Here is a 26,430-nt window from a genome sequence, read left to right on the forward strand (position 1 = left end):
CAGAGACAATAGATGTAGAAAACATGATTACTTCTCCTCATCTCCTACATTCATCATCTTTTCAGACTTGAGGTGTTTGAAGAAAGCTGACATCCACTTTTTGCTCTTATGCTGACCTCATTCTGAGTTCAGACACTGTCAACCATGATAATGCATTGTGCACTTCCATTTCTCTATTTTTCCTTTTACTCGGATGAGAAATTCTGAAGCATTATCAGGAGATTTAATGATGGAAAGGCAGAGGAGTGGGCAACCCAATGGTAAGTTATCAGAATTACAAGAAAAGTATATGATCAATTTTAGAATCTGTGGGTGGTGAGAAGTAAAATGCACAAATGCAACAAAATCAAATAGATACCAGTCATTGAAATCCATCAGAGGAAAGGGCAAATTTTGGCAGGACAAGTAAGCTCAAGGGAATGCAAATGTATCAGGAAGAAACTCATGTCTTACATATTTGTTATCCAGTAGAAATGATCTTTAACAAGCTAATTATTGCCCCCATAGAAGCTGAAGTTTAATCATGGTTTCAGTTGCCACGTAGCCAATTAGAAATACGTGACTTCATGTTTAAATAGTGGTTTGGATGTATAAGTGGAGACCAAACTTTACTTGGGGCTTTTCCCTAAACTGTTGGAAACAAAATGGATGAGTTGGAATCATGACTAAATATTATATTTGCCAAGAAATCTCTGGACTGTACCTAATTGCAGGGGCTGATGGAAAAGGGAAGTTTTCCTTTCAGACACAACATTATTAGTATATTAATTCATATGCAAAATAATGCAAATGAAAAGTAATCAATTAATACTTTATAATACTAAAAGGATCTAGTAGAAATCTCAATTTATCAATTTATATACTGTGTCTAAAAAGTATCACTTGATTGCTTTGTTAACTTAAAGCCATATTTTATTACCAAACTGGACTACAATATAATGCAAATATATTTTCTATAAACTAATTTTCATATTTATGACAGAGCTTTGTCAAATATCTGTGTAAATATTGCTGAAGTAGTTACCGTAACAGAGCCTAGTTTCTGCTTGACAATGTATCTTCCTGAATTAAGTGAGATATGCACCATTTTTTTTCTCTAAAGAGTCCAGACTCTTTCTAGCCAAATACAATAGTGTATGATCAATTTTTAAAAAAACAAGGCTGCTTAAACATTGTGGAGAGTTTTATCTTTCTCGTACATACAGATGTTTCCATCTTCAAGTACATAAAGGTATAACGCAAAGGCAAAATGCTATATATACATATATATATAAATGTAATTTTTTTTTGAGACAGAGTTTTGCTCTTGTTGCCCAGGCAGGAGTGCAATAGGGCTATCTTGGCTCACTGCAACCTCTGCCTCTCAGATTCAAGCAATTCTCCTGCCTCAGCCTCCAGAGTTGCTGGGATTACAGGCAGGTGCCACCATGCCCAGCTAATTTTGAAATTTTAGTAGAGACAGGGTTTCTGCATGTTGGTCAGGCTGGTCTCGAACTCCCAACCTCAGGTGATCCTCCTGCCTTGGCCTCCCAAAGTGCTGGGATTACAGGCGTTAGCCACAGCACCTGGCCTACATGTATATTTTTATAAGTACATAAATATATGCTGTGCCAGAATGTAGAAGTAGATATAACTGTTATAATTTGATTATTCCTGGAGTCTGCACATAGGAAAAGAAAGTGCTATTCTCTTAACAATTATTTGTTTTTATTATATAGATATAAAGCAGTTCTAGATTCTGTATCAGTCTCTAGTTAGCCTTATTATAGAGAGTCAACTTTTTTGAGAAAGAATAACTCTGATATGTTGACAAGATTGAGTTTCTGAGCCTTAGAAGCTACATGTAAGGCCATGGGCTAAAGAGAATTGACACAGATAATGCTACACCACTAGGTATCTCTGGGGCCAGCAGCTAATCTTTCCACTTGGAACTTCAACATCTATGGCATTGCTTAATTAAGAACTAATATTTGTTTCTAGTAGGTTAATGCTATCTTTATATTTTTCTACGGTAATTTATCCTGTTATTATCTTTCTATATATTTGTGCTACTGAATAAGCAATACAAGTAGATTTGAGTTTCTTAATCTGTATTTTAAGTGTGTGCTCAACTTAGTTTATAAAGAGGAATATATGTGACAAATTAGCCAGATGCATTCTACTCTCCAGTAAATAAGAAGGTAGATACAGCTTATTTTTTGGGCATTTTGATGTCCCTAATCATAGATTAGAGATAATTGAGGTACTGGGGTAAAACATGTTTCATTTTTAAGTCTGAAGCCTCAGCGACTAGCACAACACTGCAAAAGAAAATTTTCAATCAAATTTCTAACACAGCATTTCAGACATAGTGACAAAAAAAATCAATTTTTTGAGTTAGAATTAAAACTTCAGAATTTTCATTAGAGAATACAAATACTGTGCTTCCAAAATGTTAATTAGAGATAAAAAAATTATGTGGGACTACAAATACCTTCATAAGTTCTCATAAAATAAGTGTTTATATTCATGTCTTTTAAAATACTTTTTCTTATATATCTATTTCCTCTTGATGTCCCTCCTAATTATTACATGGAAGCCAATTAACAATATAATTTTTAAACAACATTATCACATTTGATCTTTAGAAAAGCCCTCAGTAACAAAGGCCACATTTTTCCTGATTTCCCATACGTGCAAAGATAGTAAGCACATTGGTTTGCTAGGGCTACCATAACAAAATACCACAGACTGGGTGGCTTAAACAATAGAGATTTATTTTTTCATAGTTGTGGGGGATTAACATATAAGATCAATATGTTGCTATGTTTGGTTTCTTCTGAGGCTCCTCTCCTTGGCTTATAGATGTCCACCTTCTTGCTATGTCCTCACATGGTCTTTCTTCTGTGCATGTCTGTGTTCTAATCTCCTCTTCTTATAAGGAGGCCAGTCACATTGGATTAGGGCCCATCTTACTTTTGGTCTCATTTTCACCTAATTACCTCTTTAAGAATCATATCTGCAAATATGGTCACATTCTGAGGTACTGAGGGTTAGACTTCAACATATGTATTTTGAGAGAACATAATTCAGCCCATAATCATAAGTGATAGAGCAAGAACATACATCTAGGTATTGATTTAAAGGCTCTGTGTGTGTGTGTGTGTGTGTGTGTGTGTGTGTGTGTGTGTGTTGGAATAAGACCACCATAGTCTCTCTATGAAAGCCAACATCCTATTTTCTTCATGGAGAATAGTTGAACATGAATGAAAACAAGGTAGTGAGCCAGAATATACAGCTTTAAGAATGTTAGGTTGAAAAATGCAATGTAAAATAGTAAGGAATTCTGGAAAGATAGCAGCAATGGTGGTATATAAATTTCCCCACAAATACAGGTAGGGCAACTATAATAGCAAAATCAAACCTGACGCACAACACCTATGATGAAACTAAGTGGTAAGGTACCCACATGAACACCAAAATAGGAGCAAATGGGCACAAACTACTAAAAATTATATGATCCATATAACATTAGCATCTATTTGAGAGGAAGGAGGTTGGGAGGAGGAGGAATGAGGACTTCAAACTTGCAAGAAGCATTTACTGGAAAGTGCAGCAAGTTGAACTAAGAACAGCAGCCAAAACTGTGAGGTGGATTGCAACAAAATCTGAAAGTGTTGGAAAAGTGTGGGCCCTATGAAGCAACCAACCAAGATCCATTGCAGGATAAAAGCTCACAGGGGCCGGGCGCAGTGGCTCAAGCCTGTAATCCCAGCACTTTGGGAGGCTGAGGTGGGAGGATCATGAGGTCAGGAGATCGAGACCATCCTGGCTAACACGGTGAAACCCCGTCTCTACTAAAAATACAAAAAATTAGCCGGGCGTGGTGGCAGGTGCCTGTAGTCCCAGCTACTCGGGAGGCTGAGACAGGAGAATGGCGTGAACCCGGGAGCAGAGCTTGCAGTGAGCCTAGATCGCACCACTGCACTCCAGCCTGGGCGACAGAGTGAGACTCTGTTTCAAAAAAAAAAAAAAATAGCTCACAGGATGAGAAACTGCTGGGAACAAAATCTAAACTGAAGAGGACAGGATCAATAAGAAACAAAGGAAAAAGAAGATACAAATAAAAGTGGGGATATAACATCAAAGGCACCAACCATGACAGAAAAAAATGATAAAGCAGAGTTCATTAAAATAAAAAAAACCTGCTCTGCAAAGTCACTGTCAAAAGAATAAGATGACAAGCCACAGAGTGGGAGAAAATATTTGCAAAACATATATCTGATAAGACAGTGATATCCAAAATATACAAAGAACTCTTCAAACTTTACAATAAGAAAATAAATAACCAGATTTTAAAATGGGCAAAAAATCTGAACAGATACCCTACCAAAGAAGATATACAAGATGGCAAATAAGCATATAAAAAGATACTCAAAAGCATATGTCCTTAGGAAAATACAAATTAAAACAATGAAATACCACTACACACCTATTAGAATTCAAAATTCAGGTAACACCAAATGCTGGCAGGGAGGTGAAGCAACACTGTTGGGAATGCAAAATAATACAGTCACTTTGGAAGACAGTTTAACATTTTCTTAAAAAAAAAAAAGAAAACATATATACTCATAGCATACTGTCCAGCAATTGCAGTCCTTGGTATTTACCCAAAGGAACTGAAAACAGGTCCACATAGAAGGCTGCACATGGATGTGTATAGAAGCTTTATTCATAATTGCCAAAACTTGGAAGTAACCAAGATATCCTTCAGTAGGCGAATGGATAGATAAGTTGTCCTACGTATAGACAATGGACTATTATTCAGCAGCAAAAATACATGAGTAATCAAGCCATAAAAGGACATGGAAGAGACGTAAATGCATATTACTAAATAAAAGATAGTCTGAAAAGGCTAAATACTATACAATCCCAACTATATGGCATTCTAGAAAAGACAATACTATGAAGATGGTAAAAAGATAAATGGTCACCAAGAGTTTGGAGGGATGGAAGGGTAAATAGGAGAAACACAGAGGATTTTTAGGCCAATACAACTATTCTGTATATATGTAATGGTGGACACATGTCATTATACATTTGTCAAAATTCACAGAATATATATTCTGTGAATATTCATTCACAAAGAATGAATCCTAATGTAAACTATGGAATTCATTGATAATGATGAGTAAATGCTGTTTCATAGATTATAACAAATGTACCACACCAGTGTGGGATATTGATGGTGGGGCAGCTGTGGGTGTCAGAGGGAGAAGGGGACATATGGAAACTCTCCATGCTTTCCACTCAATTTTTCTGCAAACCTAAAACCAGTCTAAAAGATAAAGTCAATTAATTAAAATAAACAAAAATGTAAAGTGTTAAAAATTTAAAAATAAACATGGGAGAGAGAAAAACCTAGGAAATTTAAGAACACAGGTCATATTTTTGATACTTTGAGAAAACAATAAAATAAGGGCTCTGGAACTTTGAATTAGGGGAAAAAAAAGCTAAAAAACACACACACACACACACACACACACACACAAACTATTCTCCAACATATGGTTCTCAACAAGATGAAGCAGATTCATTTCTTTGTATTTCTCCCTCTATCAAAAAATCTGCATGTTATACATGAAAAAAAGGTAAAAAGATTCTCAAAGTTGAAGAGAAAATGATAGACTAGCTAGGGATCCTGTGACTTGAGAAATGACATGGCAGTGAGTTTCTTGCACTTTATATTCCTCAGCTGGGTACTGAAGAAGTCAGCAACCCAGAAACACCAGTGAGTGCAACCAGACAAACAAAAAAAGCTCCAATGAAGCCTGCTCTTTTTAGCCAAAGGACTAGGATAGGGGGAGCCTAGCAAGACAGAACACTTACACAGAGTAACTGCTTTATCCCAGAAAAACATCATGGAAAATATATGGCCTCCACATTTACCCCCATACCAAAGGCCAATGGTGAGCCTAGACTGCAAATCACCCAGCAATAATGGAGCACCCTTCCTGCTCAGGTGGTGGCAGAAAAGGCTTAGTAGGAAGCCGAGATTTTTACCACCTTCCAGGGTTAATAAGACCCTCCCGCTATGGTGTCAATAAAGTTCACCTGGCAACAATAAAAAGGTCATCCTACCCCTACTAGCTAAAGTTGTGAGTGGGGAGCTTGAACTCTCACCTCTGCCCGGTGGAATTGAGGCACCCTTCCCTCTCTTGGAAATCAATAGAGTCTGAGTGGGGAACCTCGACTCTTACTCCCATGCGGGAGTAACAAAGAGGTGCTCCCACATATCCTGCTGATGTAGTAGCAAAAGCAGCCTGCTAAATAGGTTTAAATAAGATCCAAAATGAAAAGAATATAAAGTCTAGTAAACAAATAGGAAATATAGAGAACCAAATGAACATTTTAGAACTGAAAATACAATATTTTGAAAAGCTCAATGGATACTTTCAATACAGCATGAATATAACAGAGAAAAGAATCAGTGAACTTAAAAAGAGAGCAATAGGAATAAACCAATCTGAACACAGAAAAAATGAACTGAAAAAAAGTTATTACTCCCTCTTGCCTTCTGAACAAATAAGAACTCATTTCATATAAAAGTACTCAAGAAGAAAAGATAAATAGTAGAATCTAATATAAAGTTGTTATGGTAAAAATAAATAATAACTCTACCAAAAAGTGAAAGCTTATCCCAGAGGCATGGCCTTACAAAGATCAAAATTGTACCTGAAAGTTCAAGTTGAGATAATAGAAATTAAGAAAGTAATACAAGTAATGAAAAAAAAAAACAACATAAATTATAATTAAAAACTAAAAAAAAAGGTGAGTAAGTGATTAGAGAAAAATATTTGATGATGAGAACACATGGACATGTGGAAGGGAATCAAAGACACAGGGCCTACTGGAGGGTGGAAGGTGGGAGGAGGGAGAGGATCAGGAAAAATACCCAAGGGATACCAGGCTTAATACCTGGGTGATTACATAATGAAATGAAGGCAGAAATAAAGATGTTCTTTGAAACCAAAGAGAACAAAGACTCAGCATACCAGAATCTCTGGGACACATTCAAAGCAGTGTGTAGAGGGAAATTTATAGCACTAAATTCCCACAAGAGAAAGCAGGAAAGATCTAAAACTGACACCCTAACATCACAATTAAAAGAACTAGAGAAGCAAGAGCAAACACATTCAAAAGCTAGCAGAAGGCAAGAAATAACTAAGATCAGAGCAGAATTGAAGGAAATAGAGACACAAAAACCCCTTCAAAAAATCAGTGAATCCAGCAGCTGTTTTTCTTTTAATTATACTTTAAGTATTAGGGTACATGTGCACAACGTGCAGATTTGTTACATGTGTATACATGTGCCATGATGGTGTGCTGCACCCATTAACTCATCATTTAGCATTAGGTATATCTCCTAATGCTATCCCTCCCCCCTCCCCCCACCCCACAACAGTCCCCAGTGTGTGATGTTCCCCTTCCTGTGTCCATGTGTTCTCATTGCTCAATTTCCACCTATGAGTGAGAACATGCGGTGTTTGGTTTTTTGTCCTTGCGATAGTTTACTGAGAATGATGGTTTCCAGCTTCACCCATATCCCTACAAAGGACATGAACTCATCATTTTTTATGGCTGCACAGTGTTCCATGGTGTATGTGTGCCACATTTTCTTAACCCAGTCTATCATTGTTGGACATTTGGGTTGGTTCCAAGTCTTTGCTATTGTGAATAGTGCCACAATAAACATACATGTGCCTGTGTCTTTATAGCAGCATGATTTATAGTCCTTTGGGTATATACTCAGTAATGAGATGGGTGGGTCAAATGGTATTTCTAGTTCTAGATCCCTGAGGAATCGCCACACCGACTTCCACAAGGGTTGAACTAGTTTACAGTCCCAGCAACGGTGTAAAAGTGTTCCTATTTCTCCACATCCTCTCCAGCACCTGTTGTTTCCTGACTTTTTAATGATTGCCATTCTAACTGCTGTGATTTGCATGCAAATCAAAACCACAATAAGCTACCATCTCACAGCAGTTAGAATGGCAATCATTAAAAAGTCAGGAAACAACAGGTGCTGGAGAGGATGTGGAGAAATAGGAACACTTTTACACCGTTGCTGGGACTGTAAACTAGTTCAACCCTTGTGGAAGTCGGTGTGGCGATTCCTCAGGGATCTAGAACTAGAAATACCATTTGACCCACCCATCTCATTACTGGGTATATACCCAAAGGACTATAAATCATGCTGCTATAAAGACACAGGCACATGTATGTTTATTGTGGCACTATTCACAATAGCAAAGACTTGGAACCAACCCAAATGTCCAACAATGATAGACTGGGTTAAGAAAATGTGGCACACATACACCATGGAACACTGTGCAGCCATAAAAAATGATGAGTTCATGTCCTTTGTAGGGATATGGGTGAAGCTGGAAACCATCATTCTCAGTAAACTATCGCAAGGACAAAAAACCAAACACCACATGTTCTCACTCATAGGTGGAAATTGAGCAACGAGAACACATGGACACAGGAAGGGGAACATCACACACTGGGGACTGTTGTGGGGTTGGGGGAGGGGGGAGGGATAGCATTAGGAGATATACCTAATGCTAAATGATGAGTTAATGGGTGCAGCACACCAACATGGCACATGTATACACATGTAACAAACCTGCACGTTATGCACATGTACCCTAAAACTTAAAGTATAATAATAATAAAGTTAAAAAAAAAAACCTGGGCGATGAAATAATCTTCACAACAAAACCCCACGAAACGAGTTTACCTATACAACAAACCTGCACATGTATCCCTGAACCTAAAATTAAAATTAAAAGAAAAAGATTTGAAAAGAGAAGAAACGTGACTAATGCAAAATTTTTTTGTAATTTTTACAAAAAAGTCTAAATCAGAAGAAACACAAGAACAGTTGATAATACCTTCAGAAAAAAAAGAAAAAAATTTAAATTTTAAAAAATTGAAAAGAGAAAAACAGTTCAAGAAAAGGTAATACAAAAAATAGAGAAATAGCCACCATAAGTAATATCAAAATCCTAAAATAAGAAAATCAAAGCAATGCAACAGAACAAATATAATAGGTTATAATTTAATAAACCTTAGCTAAAAATAAGACTTGAAGTTATATACTGAAAGTGCACACTGCATACTTTGGAAAACCAACCCAGAATGGGAAATATCGGAATATAATAAATCTACATAAATCTAAAGAAAAAATATTTTAGGTATCTAGGCAACAATTATAGAATACATGCTTTTCAAATGACCATGAAACATTAATAAGATATGCCACAAGAAGGTATGGTGGGCCATACAATCAGAATCAGTGGAACTGATAACAACAGATTTAAATTAGAATGCAATAAGACACATTAAAATTCCCCAATATTTGGTAATTTAAAGACACAATTCTAAAAAACGGATTTCAAAAAGGAAATAACAAAGAAAATCAGTAAATATTTCAAAATGAATAATAAAACACAGTATATCAAAATTTGTAGGATGAAGCTACAACACTACTTGGAGAAAAATTTATAGCTTTAATTGCCTATATTGGGAAGAAAATAAGATTTGAATTCAGTTACCTAACTTTCCCATTTAAAAAGCTAGAAAAAAATCCAAAGAAGTATGGAAAAGAGCAATGATAAGAAATCAAGAAACTAGTAGACAAAAGAAAAATGTTGAGTCTTCAAAAAGATTTTTAATATTCATAAACCTGGCAAGACTACACTTCAAAAGTCATAAAACTACACAAATCTTACCTTGGCCAATTCTGTAATTTTACCAAAACCAGGCTTCCAAGAGGGAGCTGTGAATAGACAATCTTAAATCCACACTGATGAAGCTGAGACTCTTCAGGGAAGTCTTCTTCAGAAATTGAGCAGTTATTATATCTTGAATCAGTGTTCATGAAGCAGTACCATGGTTCATCATGATCAACTTTGGCTGCATCCTCACTTGATAACAATCTCCATTTCAAACAATTTTCATTCTCACATTGAACCCACACTTTGTTTACATACATGTTTTCCACTGAGGAATCCACTGCATAGTTACAATATTCAATCTTACCATCCAGTTTTTCTTTATCCATTAAGGCATTTAATCTGGAAAATAAGAAAGAGGAAAATAACACAATGAGGACTCAAGAGTATCAGGAGAGAAAATTCAAACCAAAAATCAGAGAAATTCCTCTTTGCTATCTTCTGTGCCCACCCCCTCTCTATCCTACAAAGACTACATATGTCGAACACGTTGTTTCCACCTACCCAGAAATAAAGGAACAAAATAGAAACAACAATCACTCTAAGCATAAAATGCACCAAAATTAAAAATAAGAAAAATATGATGGAGCCAAAGGGAAGTAGAGGTGACTATAATTTCTATTAACCTAATATATAGCACACATCTGGTATACATCAAGTACATTTTCCCATGGTAACAGCTAAGCCTGACTGAATGCTGACTATGCACCAGGTATTATTCTAAGTGCTTTATACACATGGCTCATATAGTCTTCCCAAAAACCTTATTATGTTCATTTTTACAGACAAAACTGAAGCTAAGAAATGTAAAGCAATTTGTCTCAGGTCCTGGAGCTGGTACACAGTAGAGCTGGAATTTAAATGTCGGCAGTTTGATTCTAAGTTTGTGATCTTACCCATTAGTTTGTACTGCCTCTTGAGTATATATACAGCATGACTAAATGATCCTTTTCTTCTTCTGTCTCAGGAAATCAAATGCAGCAAAATATTTCAACATACAAAAATGCAAGATTTTTAAAAATTAAATCTCATATAGTTTCAGCTTTTATTTATTATTAATTAAATTTCTCAGAGCTTTTTTGTTAGAAAAATTTTAAACATATAAAAAGTTTGAACTGTGTAACAAAGCCCCCAAATTCTGGCTTCAATAACAATGTATATAGTAATAAATAAATATAACTAAAATACAAGTAGAACTAATTATTGGCAACTTATTTTGCAATACAAAGTCTGTTTCTTAAAAATAAAAAGACTAATGTACCATACTATCCAAGTATAAGCACCATTTAAAGAATCCTTTAATTTATAAGTTAATCATATATTTAGAAGCTCACTTACTTATATTTGTCACATATCTTACCAGGGCTACTGCAAATTGCTTTAGAAAGTTGTGCATATATTTCAATAGCCATAGTTCAAAAATTTTGACCTATTAATCCCACTCATGCAAATGTAATAAAATACATTTTAAAAAGACCAACCAATACATACCAAGACCAAAAACATTCAGTGTAACACTGTTTTTCATGTTGAAAGAGTGAAAAAGTCTAAAAACAGAATCAAATCTAGCAGAAGATATAGACTTTTACTAATGATATTTGTTTTAATGTGTTTAATTCTTTAATTGATGAGAAAATGCATAAGGGCAAAACCACAATGTGGATTGCAACTGAAGTGAATAAATTTTTTCTCTACTCTCTGGGTCACCAGTCGGTAAAGCAGAAGTGACTGAGGTTAGACTTTGGAACCAGGTTATGTGTTACTCACAGAGTCCCTGCCCTTTGCTAGACTTTCACTTCACATGAAGTGTGTGTGTGTAACAGGTTTTTTTGCTTGTTTAGTTCCAATCTTCATATGCTGTCTTACTATGCTGGCTAAGACAGATATAACATTGACTAGAAGCCATGATAGTAGATATTTTTTTCTAATTTTAAAGAGAATGCTTCGAATGTTTGACTGTTATGTTGGGAGTACGGTTTTTGTAGAGACCATTAAAAGGTTACAGAAAGTTGTTTTCCTTCTATTACCAGCTTACCAAAAGGATTTTTTTGTTGATATTAATCATAATGTGGTGTTTAATTTCACCAAATTCTTTTCCGCATATACTGAGATAAATATATGGTTTTTCTTTTAAAATATATTAATTGGGTACACATTGTATTCATGAATTTTTGAATAATAAACTATATTTATATTCTGGATAATCCCTACCTGGTTATGCCTCATAAGTTTTTAATATACACTGCTGTATTTTGTTTATTAATAATTAATATTTTTACATGTGTGTATAAATAAGATTTGTCTATTATTTTATTTCTCCTTTTGTCTTTGTCTGGTTTTCATATCAAGATTATAAAATCACTTCATTAAATAAAGTAAAAAATGTTCCCCCATTTTGGGAAAGTTTGCCTAAGGGAGGAATTTTCTAATTTTAACATAAATTTTATGAATTTTAGTATATCTACTATATTTCTCATTGTATTTATCTCTTTCATTTTGAAGTTTGTTTATGCCCTCTCTTTTTTTCTTCATTTATCTTGTCAGAGTTTATTAAACAACCAGAATTTGAGTCCTTTCATTTTTTTGAATTCTATTTAATGAATAGCTGCACTTTTCTTAATTCTTTCTTTCCTTTTACTTTCTTTGGACATTCTTTGTTGCTCTTATTTTTCTCTTCTTGAGTTGATGCTTAGTTAATTCATTTGCAGTCTTTTCTAATACAAGCATTCAAGGTTATACATTCCTATCTCAGTATTGCTTTATTATTTAGTTTTAAACACAAGGTTTCTATGCATCTTTTACCCAAGAGTTAGTTAATTTAAAAAATTCAGAAGGTAGGGGTATTTAAGAGATTATTGATTTTTAATGTACTTGTATTTTGGTTAGAGAATATAATCTGTGTGATATTGATTTTTTTGGCATTTGTTTTGTTTTGTGGCCCTACTTAACAATACTTGTGAATGTTATATGTGTGCAAAAAAATGATGCACATTTTTCAATTGTTGGGTGCAAGGTGTACATTTAATCATTATACCAAGCTTTGTATCAACGATTATAAATAAAATTTTATGATTGTGGGGTTAATTTTCTCTATCCATACTAAATGGTTGATATATTAATTATACTTAAAAGGCTATGTTAAAATCTTCCATAGTAATTGTGGATTTGTCAATTTATCCCTGTAATTTTGTCAGGTTTCTTTGCTTATTAAATATATACATGTTCAGATTTGCTATATCTTGTTGGTGAATTCTTCCTCATCTTATGTAATGATGCAATTTATCCCTAAAAATGTTCTTTGCCAATCTACTAGCTTAATTAGTGAACGAAACTATTTGGTCCACTATTAACATAGCAATTAAGATAGTAGTTATGTTTCTTATTGGCTTGGTCCTAGTTATAACTTTTACCATCCCTTTACTTTTACCCTTTCTAATATTATGGGTTTCCTTGTCTCTGCCTCCTGTAAACAATACATAGTTGGGATTTGCATTTTTATCAAATCTAAGATATGATCTGCTAACCAGTGATTTTAGTTCATTTACTTTATTTTGACGCTGATATACTTGCATTTTTGTGCATCTTTTATTTATTATGCTATTTCTTTACTTATTTTCTCCTTTCCTAACTTGTATTAAAACAGATTAATATTTTTCTTCTCTATACTGGTTTTGACAAGTTTGTGTTATTTTTATTACTTTAATAGTTACCCTTAATACTACTCTTAATACACAATTTAACAAGGTATAAATTAATCAATATCTCTACCTTCTTCAGAATAACAGAATGCTTTAATCCAGATGACCTTTGTGCCTTTATCTCATTTCTTTCCAGCATCATAGTTCTATTTTGCATTTATACCTCAAAATCTGTCATAATTATCACTAGTGTGTTTTCTACAATATTCATTTAGATTTTTCCATATGTTTTCCAGTTTCTCTGCCACCTAACAGTATTCACTGAATGAGGATGGTGAGAGAAAGGGAGGAAACAGAGGCCAGGCATGGTTGCTCATGCCTATAATCCCAGCACTTTGTGGGGCCGAAGATGGTGAATCGTTTGAGGCCAGGAGTTTGAGACCAGCCTGGTCAACACAGCAAAACCCAGCCTCTACTAAAAATACAAAAATTAGCCGGGTGTGTTGGCAGGCACCTGTAATCCCAGCTACTTACGAGGCTGAGGCAGGAGAATCGCTTGAACCAGAGAGGCAGAAGTTGCAATGAGCCAGGATAGCACCATGCACTCCAGCCTGGGTGACAAAGTGAGACTCTGTCAAAAAAACAAAAAAAAAAAAAAAAGAAAAAATTAAGCCATCTGGAATATCTGGAATATTTTCTGTGTTTGTGAATGAATAAGATGGAAGACTCTACTTTTTGTCTAAGTAGTTAACCAATGATCCAAATAATATTTATTTAATTCTTCATCTTTTAGTAATTGGTCCGAAATGGCTCTTTATCCTAATTCACATATGTGCACATGAATCTATTTCTGGGCTCTGTATTCCTTTCTTTCAGATGTCTTTCCCTGTACCAAAAGAGATTCAGAAAATTCTAAGTCTAAAGCAGGTATTGAGAGTCTGTGTGAACAACTGAGCTGAGGGAAAATAGTTGGGGTACAGATCTAGAAAGAATGAGATTATCAATAACAAGTTCATTCCAGGACATTCTATTTACTTTTATTTAATAAGTAAGAAAAATAGGCTTTACTAATACTTAAGATGAAATTGACACTGGAATCTTCACTAAGACCATATGTAAGCTGGTCATATGTGAGGTCTCCTGCTGAAAAGGTGGGAGATGCCATAACTTAAGAGGGTTTCACAAATGTGCCTTTCAGTTACTCATTTACAATCACTATAATGCAATGTATTGGAGTTACATTTAACTAACTAAACAAGTTTATAGAATATATTATCTAGATTAAACTATTCCTCACAAAATAAAGTTACTTCAGAAAATTTCTAAAAAGAAACAGAAAAACTAGACAATATTAACAATGCAAATAATGAAGTATGAGAGAGATGACAGAAAGAAGAAAGTAATTACTGTCACTCAATCACGTAGGATTTTGTCCAACTTGCAACCAATGGATTGCTATAAAGGGGAAAGTTTGTGGCATCACATCAATGGAAAGCTTATGAAAATTCATTATGACAGTCTATTATAAAATGTTAAGGGGATTAAAAGATTACTTTTAAATGGTAGATAAGGTTTTCAGATTTTCTTAGGACGTTGGGTCTCATAGTGGATAATACTGAGAAGATAAAGTAACACTAAGAAAATGTCATTATTACTTAAATAGTGATACTCATTTTCAATTGCATCTAACTTAAACGTGTTGGTATTTTAGATTTGATACGTTTTATCCAGGCTAACAGAATTTAGAATATAGATCATAAAATGCTTATTCTTTTCAAACCAGATTCTCATTGATTCCATTACATTTTCTCCAACACTTTGCTGGTTTTCAAAACTCCTGCCACATATAGAAGATGCAAATGACAATGAGGAAGTGAATGTGTTCACAAGAATGCTAGAGCCTTTGAAGGGATCCCTATATAATCATACCTAAGTAGACCAGAATTAGTTTATAAAGACAATGACAAATGCAAAGCTATGCTGAGTACAATATTTGCTTCATTCAACTTTTGTTTTTAATTTTTTATTTCATAACTTAGTTATATTGAACTAGAAAATGCAGAAAAACAAAATATTAAATTTTAAAAATAGAAAACACAGAATGGCTATTTAAAATTATAAAGTCTTAAGTTCAAGGAAATGTATATGAATGGTTATGGACACTCAATTTTCAGCCAGACAACTCTACCAGTCTTTATTTACTAGGCAAATTAGTTAACCACTCAAAATCTCTGATCCCTTACCTGGAGATAATAAGGGTACTACTTATTACCCTATATTGAACTCCTAGCATATTATTTTGCACACTATAGATACTCAATGTTTTTTGAATAAATGGATGACTTTAAACATCAATTCAAACAAATATTGAGTTCCTATTAAAAGTTAGACACTGTGAACAAAAGATGAACAAGAAACAATCCCTGTTCTTGACTCAGAACAACATAGATACCAAGTTCCATAAAATACTTGATAAATGTAATACAGTGTGATGTTAGATGTACAAATACCTAGGAGAACACAAATGAGAAAATAATTTTCTTAAAATAAGAGGGCTCCATGAAGGATGCATGGAGCAGCTAGCATTTGAGCTGAACCTGAAAAGATAAGTAGTTCACTTTAGCAAGGTGAAGGAGCAAAGGAGCACATAGGAGGAAACTCGCCAGGTGCAATGGCTCATGCCTGTAATCTCAACATTTTGGAAGGCCAAAATGAGTGGATCACTTGTGCCCAGGAGTTTGAGACCAGCCTGGGCAACATAGTGAGACGCGATCCCCACCAAAAATAATTAAGTTAGCTGGGTGTTATAGGGAACACCTGTATTTCCATTATTCAGAAGGCTGAGGCATGAGGATTGCTTCAGCTCAGGAGTTGGAAGCTGCAGTGAGCTACGACGATGCCACTACAGTGTAGCCTGGGTGACAGACCGAGACCTTGTCTGTCAAAAAAAAAAAGAAAAAAAGAAAAGGAAATTCCATGAAAACATGCATGCATGTAATGTACAAAAATATTGAGCTGAGCTGTTAGAACACTTTTTAAGGGAAGCAAAGGTCATAGCAGGTGAGGGTGGAAAAACCTCAGAAGAGTTTTATTTACCATGTTAGGTTAATAGACCTTATTATCCTGGAAGCAAAGAGGAGTCATTGTCTGTTTAAAACTAAGAGTATCACAAAAAATAAGATACTTCATAATTTCCAAGGCACATATTTTTACATTTAAACATCTCAGCAACCACACTGTATCTTCCAGTCAACATCCTCTCAAAGTCATGATGTAGTTGTCATTGCCTGTACATGAATAGACTTGATAATTTAAAGTATAAGCTCACCCAAAAGTGCACAGATACGGTTTTCTCATGCTATGACTGGACAACAGTCACTACAAAAGCATTTCAAGAACTCTGATGATTTCTGAATCGTCTTCAGGGTCATTCTCCCATTTTCTTGGATAATAGATATTGGCTTCTTTTGAGATTGCTAATTTCTTTATCAGATGGTCATTTAGCCACACCCTTCATGTTCTCTCCTGAACATGCTTTCTCATTCTTTACTATATGTGTAGGCTGAGAAGTTTCCAAATCCTTAAGTACTGCTTCTCTTTTGATTAACAATTCCATCTTTATATCACTTCTCTCCTCTTGTACTTTACTATTAGCAGTCAAGAAGAGCCAAGCCACAGCTTCAACACTTTGCTCAGGTATTTCCCTCAGTCAAATATTCAATTTAATCACTCACAGTTCTACTTCCACAAAACACTAGATCATGAACACAATTGAGCCAAGTTCTTTGCCACATTATAACAAGGATGGTCTTTCCTCTATTGCTTTATGATATGTTCCTATTTCCATCTGAGAATGGCCTCCCACCTAAATGGCCTTTACTGTCTATATTTCTACCAACATTCTCCTCAGGATTACTTAGGTATTTTTTAAGAAGATTGAGACATTCTCTATTGCACTCATCTTTTCTTTCTGGGCCCTCACCAGAATCATTCTTAACAGTCTGTTGGCCAGGTGGGGTGACTCATGTCTATAATCCCAGCACTTTGGGAGGCTGAGGCAGGCAGATCACAAGGTCAGGAGTTAGAGACCAGCCTGGCCAACACAGTGAAATGCCGTCTCTACTAAAAATACAAAAATTAGCCAGGCGTGGTGGTGGGTGCCTGTAATCCCAGCTACTCGGGAGGCTGAGGCAGGAGAATCACTTGAAACTGGAAGGCAGAGGTTGCAGTGAGCCAAGATTGCACCACTGCACTCCAGCCTAGGCAACAAGAGTGAAACTCCGTCTCAAAAAAAACAAAAAAACAAAAAAACAAAAAAACCTCTGTTTACAGCAATGTACGCTTTTTCTGGCATGCTCCTCAAAACTCTGCAAGCCTCTACCCTAAATCCACTATCACATTCTTAGGAATTTATTACAGCAGCACCTCCACTTCTCAGTACCAATTTCCTGCCTTAGTATGTTCAGGTTGCAAAGGCCTACCACCTAACGCCACCTCCCAAAGGCTCTACCTCCTAATACCTTGGAGGTTAGGATTTCAAAATATCAATTTCAGGGGACACAGACATTCAGACCATAGCAATATTATGTGCAAAGATCAACATCAAAGACTGAATTGAAAAGAGACTTAGGAAAAGTACTCTTATATGAATAAGCTTTAGGAATTCCATAACCACATTTATTTCACTTATATTTTCTTTTTTTATGTGAGATGTGATAAGAATATGTGTCTAAATGAGTTCAAAATAAATATTTTATTTCCATTGGTTATTGGGGAACAGGTGGTATTTGGTTACATGAGTAAGTTCTTTAGTGGTGATTTGTGAGATTTTGGTGTACCCACCATTCAAGCAGTATACAGTGCACCCTATTTGTAGTCTTTTATCCCTCACCCTCCTTCCATTATTTCCTCCTAAGTCCCCAAAGTCCATTGTGTCATTCTTATCCCTTTGCATTCTCATAGCTTAGCTTCCACTTGTAAGTGAGAAATACGACATTCGGTTTTCCATTCCTGAGTTACATCACTTAGAATAATAGTCTCCAATCTCATCCAGGTCGCTGTGAATGCCATTAATTCATTCTTTTTAATGGCTAAGTAGTATTTCATTTTATATATATATGTGTATGTGTGTGTGTGTGTCACTGTTTCTTGTTTCTTTATCCACTCATTGATTGATGGGCATTTGGGTTGGTTCCATGTTTTTGTGATTGTAAATTGTGCTGTTACAAACATGAATGTGCAGGTACATTTTTCATATAATGACTTTTTTCTCTCTGGGTAGACAGCCAGTAGTGAAAATGCTAGATCAAATGGCAGTTCTACTTCTAGTTCTTTATGGAATCTCCACACTGTTTTCCACAGTGGTTGTACTAGTTTACATTCCCACCAGCAGTGTAGAAGTGTTCCCTGTTCACTGCATCCATGCCAACATCTGTTTTTTGATTTTTTGATTATGGCCATTCTTGCAGGAGTAAGGTGGTATCGCATTGTGGTTTTGATTTGCATTTCCCTGATCATTCATGATGTCAAGCATTTTTTCGTATGTTTGTTGGTCATTTGTATATCTCTTTTGAGAACTGTGTATTCGTGTCCTTAGGCCACTTTTTGATGTTTTTTTTTTCTTGTTAATTTATTTGAGTTCATTGTAGATTCTGGATATTAGTCCTTTGTCAGATGTATAGGTTGTGAAGAAATTTTTTCCACTCTCTGGGTTGTTTATTCTGCTGACTGTTTCTTTGCCGTGCAAAAGCTCTTTCATTAAGTCCCAGCTATTTGTCTTTGTTTTTATTGCATTTTCTTTTGGGTTCTTGGTCATGAAGTCCATGCCTAAGTCAATGTCTAGAAGGGTTTTTCCAATATCATCTTCTAGAATTTTTATAGTTTCAGGTTTTAGATTTAAGTCCTTAATCCATCTTGAGTTGATTTGTGTGTAAGGTGAGAGATGAGGATCCAGTTTCATTCTCCTGCATGTGGCTAGCCAATTATCCCAGCACCATTTGTTGAAAAGGGTGTCCTTTCCTCACTTTATGTTTTTTTTTTGCTTTGTCGAAGATCAGTTGGCTGTAAGTATTTGGGTTTATTTCTGAGTTCTCTATTCTGTTCCATTGGTCTGTGTGGCTATTTTTATACCAGTACCATGCTGTTTTGGTGACTATGGCCTCACAGTATAGTTTGAAATCAGGTAATGTGATGCCTCCAGATTTGTTCTTTTTGCTTAGTCTTGCTTTGGCTATGCGGGCTCTTTTTTGGTTCCATATAAATTTTAGATTTTTTTTTTCTAATTCTGTGAAGAATGATGATGGTATTTTGATGGGAATTGCATTGAATTTGTAGATTGTTCTTGGCAGTATGGTCATTTTCACAATACTGATTCTACTCATCCGTGAGCCTGGGATGTGTTTTCATTTTTTTGTGTTGTCTATGATTTCTAACAGCAGTGTTATATAGTTTTCCTTGCAGAGGTCTTTCACCTCCTTGGTTAGGTGTATTCCTAAGTAATTTTTTTTCAGCTGTTGTGAAAGGGGTTGAGTTCTTGATTTGATTCTCAGCTTGGTTGCTATTGGTGTATAGAAGAGCTACTGATTTGTGTACATTAATTCTGTATCCTGAAACTTAGCTGAATTATTTTATCAGTTCTAGGAGCTTTCTGGAGAAGTCTTTAGAGTTCTCTAGGTAAACACTCACATCATCATCAAACAGCAGCAGTTTGACTTTCTCTTTACCGATTTGGATGCCCTTTATTTCTTTCTCTTGTCTGACTGTTCTGGCTAGGACTTCTAGTACTATGTGGAATAGAAGTGGAGAGAGTGGGCAACCTTGTCTTGTTCCTGTTCTCAGAGGGAATGTTTTCAACTTTTTCCCATTCAATATTATGTTGGCTGTGAGTATGTCATAGATGGCTTTTATTACATTGAGCTTCGTTCCTTGTATGCTGATTTTGCTGAGAGTTTTAATCATAAAGGATGCTGGATTTTGTCAAATGCTTCTGCTGTGTCTATTGAGATAATCATGTGATTTTTCTTTTTAATTCTGTTTATGTGGTATATCACATTTATTGACTTGCATATGTTAAACTATTCCTACATCTCTGATATGAAACCCACTTGATCATGGCAGATTTTTGTTTAATATGTTGTTGGATTTGATTAGCTAGTATTTTGTTAAGGATTTCAGCATCTATGTTCATCATGAATATTGGTCTGTAGTTTTCTTTTTTGCTTATGTCTTTTTCTAGTTTTGGTATTAGGGTGATACTGGCTTCATAGAATGATTTAGGAAAGGTTTCCTCTTTCTTTATCTTGTGAAATAGTGTCAATAGGATTGGTACCAATTCTTTGAATGTCTGATAGAATTTTGCTGTGAATCTGCCTCATCCTGGACTTATATTGTTGGTAATTTTTTAATTACCATTTCAATGTTGCTGCTTGTTATTGGTCTATTCAGGGTATCTAATTCTTCCTGATTTAAGCTAACAGGGGTGTATCTTTCCAGGAATTTTTCCATCTCTTCTAGGTTTTCTAGTTTATGTGTGTAAAGGTGTTCATAGTAGCCTTGAATGATATTTTGTATTTCTGTGGTGTCATTTGTAATATCTTCCATTTCATTTCATATTGAGCTTATCTGGATTTTTCTCTCTTCTTCTCTTGGTTAATCTTGCTAATAGTCTATCAGTTTTATTTATCTTTTCAAAGAACTAGCTTTTTGATTCATCTATCTTTTGTATTTTTTTGTTTGTTTGTTTCAATTTCATTTAGTTCTGCTCTAATCTTGGTTGTTTCCTTTCTTCTGCTTGGTTTGGGTTTTTTTCTTGTTTCTCTCGTTCCTTGAGGTGCGACCTTAGATTGTCTGTTAGTGCTCTTTCAGACTTTTTGAGGTAGGCATTTAGGGCTCAGAAGTTTCCTCTTAGCACTGCCTTTGCTGTATCCCAGAGGTTTTGACAGGTTGTATCACTATGGTCGTTTAGGTGGAAGAATTTTTAAATTTCCATCTTGATTTCATTTTTGAACCCATGATCATTCAGGAGCAGGTTATTTAATTTCCATGTATTTGCATAATTTTGAAGGTTCCTTTTGGAGTTGATTTTCAGTTTTCTTACACTGTGGTCTGAAAGAGTGCCTGACATAATTTCAACTTTCTTATTGAGGCTTGTTTTGTGGCCTATAATATGGTCTATCTTGGAGAAAGTTCCATGTGCTGCTGAAAAGAATGTATATTCTGCAGCTGTCGGATGAAATGTTCTGTATAAATCTGTTAAGTCCATTTGTTCCAGGGTACACTTTAAAACCTTTGTTTCTTTGTTGACTTTCTGTCTTGATGACCTGTCTAGTGCTATCAGTGGAGTACTGAAGTCCCCCACTATTACTGTGTTGCCGTCTATCTCATTTCTTAGGTCTATTAGTAATTGTTTTATAAATTTGGGAGCTCCAGTGTTAGGTGCATATTGAGTCTTCATGTGTTAGGTGAGTCTCTTGAAGGCAGCAGATAGTTGGCTGGTGAATTCTTATCCATTCTGCAATTCTTTATCTCTCAAGTGGAGCATTTAGGCCATTTACATTCAATGTTAGTATTGAGATGTGGGGTTCCATTCCATTCATCTTTCTATTTGTTACCTGTATACCTTGTTTTTTTTGTTTTTGTCTTTTTGTTTGTTTGTTTTTGTCTTTTTGTTTGTTGTTTTTTTTTGAGATGGAGTCTCGCTTGTCACCCAGGCTGGAGTGCAGTGGCACAATCTCAGCTCACTGCAAGCTCCGCCTCCCGGGTTCACGCCATTCTCCTGCCTCAGCCTCCCGAGTAGCTGGGACTACAGGCGCCTGCCACCACGCCCAGCTAATTTTTTGTATTTTTAGTACAGACAGGGTTTCACCATGTTAGCCAGGATGGTCTTGATCTCCTGACCTCATGATCCGCCTGCCTCGGCCTCCCAAAGTGCTGGGATTACAGGCGTGAGCCACCATGCCCAGCCATCTTTGTTTTTTTAAGCTGTATTTTTGTTTTATAGGTCCTGTGAGATTTATGCTTTAAAGAGGTTTTGTTTTGATGTGTTTCCAGGATTTGTTTCAAGATTTAGAGCTTTTTTAGCAGTTCCTGTAGTGGTAGCTTGGTAGTGGCGAATTATCTTAGCATTTGTTTGTATGAAAAAGACTGTATCTTTCCTTCATATATGAAGCTTAGTTTTGCTGGAAGCAAAATTCTTGGCTGATAATTCTTTTGTTTGAGGAGGCTGAAGATAGGGCCCCAATCCCTTCCAGCTTGTAGGGTTTCTGCTGAGAAATCTCCTGTCAATCTGATAGGTTTTCCTTTATAGGTTACCTGGTGATTTTGTCTCACAATTCTTAAGATTCTTTCCTTCATCTTAACTTCAGATAACTTGATGACAATGTGCCTAGGCGATGATCTTTTTGTGATGAATTTCGCAGGTATTCTTTGTGCTTCTTGTATTTGAATGTCTAGGTCTCTAGCAAGGCTGAAGAAGCTTTCCTTGATTATTCTCCCAAATATGTTTTCCAAACTTTTAAATTTCTCTTCTTCTTTAGGAACACCAATTATTCTTAGGTTTGGTCATTTAACATAATCCCAGACTTCTTGGAGGCTTTGTTCATATTTTCTTTTTGTTGTTGTTGTTTTTTGTCTTTGTTGGATTGGGTTAATTCAAAGACCTTGTCTTCAAGCTTTTAATTTCTTTCTTCTACTTGTTCCATTCTATTGCTGAGACTTTCCAGAGCATTTTGCATTTCTATAAGTGTGTCCACTGTTTCCTGAAGTTTTGATTGTTTTTTTGTTTATGCTATCTATTTCCCTGAATGTTTGTCCCTTCACTTCTTGTATCATTTTTTTTTATTTCCTTACATTGAGCTTTACCTTTCTGTGGTGACTCCCTGATTAGCTTAATAACTAACCTCCTGTATTCTTTTTCAGGTAAATCAGAGATTTCTTCTTGGTTTAGGTCCATTGCTCATGAGCTAGTGTGATTTTTTGGGGGTGTTAAAGAACCTTGTTTCGTCATATTACCAGAGTTGATTTTCTGGTTTCCTCTCATTTGGGTAGCCTCTGTCAGACAGAAGGTCTAGGGTTAATGGCTGTTGTTCAGATTCTTTTGTCCTATGGGGTATTACCTTGATGTAGTACTCTCCCCTTTTTCCTATGGACATGGCTTCCTAAGAGCTGAGTTGTAGTAATTATCTGTCTTCTGGATCTAGCCACCCAGCAAGTCTACCAGGCTCCAGGCTGGTACTGGGGGTTGTCTGCACAGAATACTGTGATGTGAACCATTTCTGGGTTTCTCAGCCATGAATACCAGCACCTGTTTTGGTGGATGGCAGGGGGATGAAATGGACTCTGGGAGGTTCCTTAGCTTCGTTGGTTTAATGCACTACTTTTGTGCTGGTTGGCCTCCTGCCGGGAGGTAACGCTTCCCAGAGAGCATCAGCTGTGGCAGTATGTAAAGGAACAGGTGGTGGGCGGGGCCCTAGAACTCCCAAGAGTATATGCCATTTGTCTTCCATTACCAGGGTGGGTAGGAAAGAACCACTGGGTGGGGGTAAGGCTAGGCATGTCTGAGCTCAGACTCTCCTTGGGTGGGTCTTGCTGCAGCTGCTGTGGAGGATGGCGGTAAAGTTCCCAGGTCAAAGCAGTTATGTTCCTAGTGGGATTATGGCTGTCTACACTGTCTCATGCAGGTTGTCAGCAAAGTGGAGGAAAACCAGAGTCACAGGCCTCATCCAGCTGCCAAACAATCTGAAGGGCCAGTGTCACCCCCACCATGCCCCCACCAACATCACTGAGTCTGTTTCCAGGCAGTGGGCAAACAGGGCTGAGAACTTGCCCCAGGCTACCTGCCTCCTAGCTGCAAAAGCAAGTATGGCTTTCCTTGTTCTCTGCCTGTAGAGTCTGCACACCGGATTCATGCCCTCCGAGTTCTGGCAAGGAGGCCCCTCAATCAGTTCAAATCATTACAAAGTTCAGCTGGATATTTCCTTCTCCCTGTGGCCTTTTCTCAGTGCTTCTGGCCCCCCTCCTGAAGGACTCCTGTGAGGCCAGGCAGATATGGCTTTCTAGGTGAGCCAGCGAGCTCACAGGTCTTTTCCTGCTGCTTCCACTACCCCTGTATTTCACTTGGCTCTATAAATGAACTCAGCTCCAGGTAAGGTCAGCATCTCCTCCCGTAATCTAGATCTTCAGTTTCCTCCATGGGGGTGTGTATTTGGGGGCAGACAATTTCCCTTTCCCACTTCCACAGTTTGGACACTCACAGTATTTGGGGTGTCTTCCGAGTCTTGCAGGAGCAATCTGGTTCCTTCAGAGGGTCTGTAGATCCTCTCAGGTTTCCTGATTTATTCCTGCAGTCATTCTGGATCAAAAATTCATGATGTGAGCCTCCACACACTGTTCTACCCACCCGAGTTGAAGCTGCAATCTAGTCCTGCCTCCTGTCCACCATCCAAAATAACTTTTTAAATAACTATAAAGTAAAAATTCTATGGATTAAGAAAGTGTTGTGTGCCACCTCCAAGATGATTATATTTGAGGATGGGGCCTTTGGGAGGTACTTAGGCCATTAGAGGACAGCCCTCATTATGGGATTAATGTCCTTACAATAAGAAATAGCACAGAGTTTGCTCTTTTTACCTCAACTTTTCATCATGTGAGGATACAGTGAGAAGACAGCCATCTGAAAACCAGGAAGTAGTCCCCCATCAGATATAGGACCTGCTGTCACCTTGATCTTGGACTTTTTAGCCTCCAGAACTGTGAGAAATACATGTTTGTTGTTGAAGCCACCGAGTCTACGGTAATTTGTTATAGCAGCCAGACTGACAAATGTCTTACATTTAATTTGTGTTTTGGAAGAGATGCAGAGAAAACAGAAACACAATTACCTAGTAAGAAAGCTACTAAACTGCATACAAAACATAATGAGAACTTCATTAGAACAACAGAAATGATGCAGAAATAAGCATTACTAGTTAACCTGAATTTATTAAAGAGAACACCAAGGCCTGTAGAGTCCTACTAAATAGTTCTAAGAAACTTAATAACAGTACAATTATTACAGGTATGTACAGCTTTAAGTGAAATTCATAAGCTAAATAAAAAATAAGAAAAGTCTGTGTTGATTTTACATAAATTCTACAAAGATTTCTGTATTACATACATGTTATTTTTATTTAATTATATATTTATTTTTGAGATAAAGTCTCATTCTCTCGCCCAGGCTGGAGTGCAGTGATGCTATCTTGGCTCACCGAAACCTCTGCCTCTTGGCTTCAAGTGATTCTCCTGCCTCAGCCTCCCAAGTAGCTGAGACTACAGGTGCCTGCCACCAAGCCCAGTTAAGTTTTGGATTTTTAGTAGGGACAGGGTCTCGCCATGTTGGCTAGGCTGGTCTCAAACTCCTGACCTCAAATGATCCACCTGCCTTGGCCTCCCAAAGAGCTGGGATTAGAGGCAAAAGCCACCACGCCCAGCCCATACATGTTATTTTTAAATGTTACAGCAGAGTTTGAAAAAATTAAAAAATAAGATCAATTCTTCCTGAATTAAAATATTACATAGTTTTTGCGTTCATTAAAACAAAGGTATTTAAGATGGAGTATAGCCAATATAAATTCTTATGAAGCATCCATTTTTATTACAATGTATATCTATTTTGTGACTGATGTATCCAAAAAGGTAAAATCACAACACATGCAAGGAGTTTTGAACAATACCAGATTTTTTTTTTTTTTTTTTTTGAGACAGAGTATGGTTTTGTCATCCAGGCCAGAGTGCAGTGATGTGATCCTGTCTCACTGCAACCTCTGCTTCTCAGGTTCAAATGATTCTCATGCCTCAGCCTCCCAAGAAGCTGGGATTACAGGCATGTGCCACCACGCCCAGCTAATTTTTGTATTTTTAATAGAGATGGAGTTTTGCCATGTTGGCCAGGCTGGTCTCAAACTCCTGGCTTCAAGCAATCCGTCCAGCTCAGCCTCCAAAAGTGCTGGGATTACAGGCGTGAGCCACTGCGCCCAGCC

At 36.5% G+C, this 26,430-nt stretch overlaps 1 protein-coding gene across 6 annotated transcripts in view; it reads right to left on the bottom strand.

The window, feature by feature from the left end:
• The window catches only part of ZCWPW2 (zinc finger CW-type and PWWP domain containing 2), a 176,962-nt gene that overhangs the window by 97,668 nt on the left and 52,864 nt on the right, over nucleotides 1-26,430 (bottom strand). For 3 of the 6 annotated variants that reach the window (XM_054552444.2, XM_054552443.2, XM_054552447.2), the window contains exon 2: nucleotides 9,777-10,121. In XM_054552444.2, the coding sequence (XP_054408419.2) occupies nucleotides 9,777-10,121 (345 nt within the window). Of the gene's footprint in view, nucleotides 1-9,776; nucleotides 10,122-10,675; nucleotides 10,774-13,951; nucleotides 14,049-26,430 lie in introns of those variants that run through there. The other 3 variants (XM_054552448.2, XM_054552445.2, XM_054552446.2) reach the window with 2 other exon arrangements.

Source organism: Pongo abelii, chromosome 2 (genome assembly GCF_028885655.2).
Source record: "Pongo abelii isolate AG06213 chromosome 2, NHGRI_mPonAbe1-v2.0_pri, whole genome shotgun sequence".
Taxonomy (NCBI): Eukaryota; Metazoa; Chordata; class Mammalia; order Primates; family Hominidae; genus Pongo; species Pongo abelii.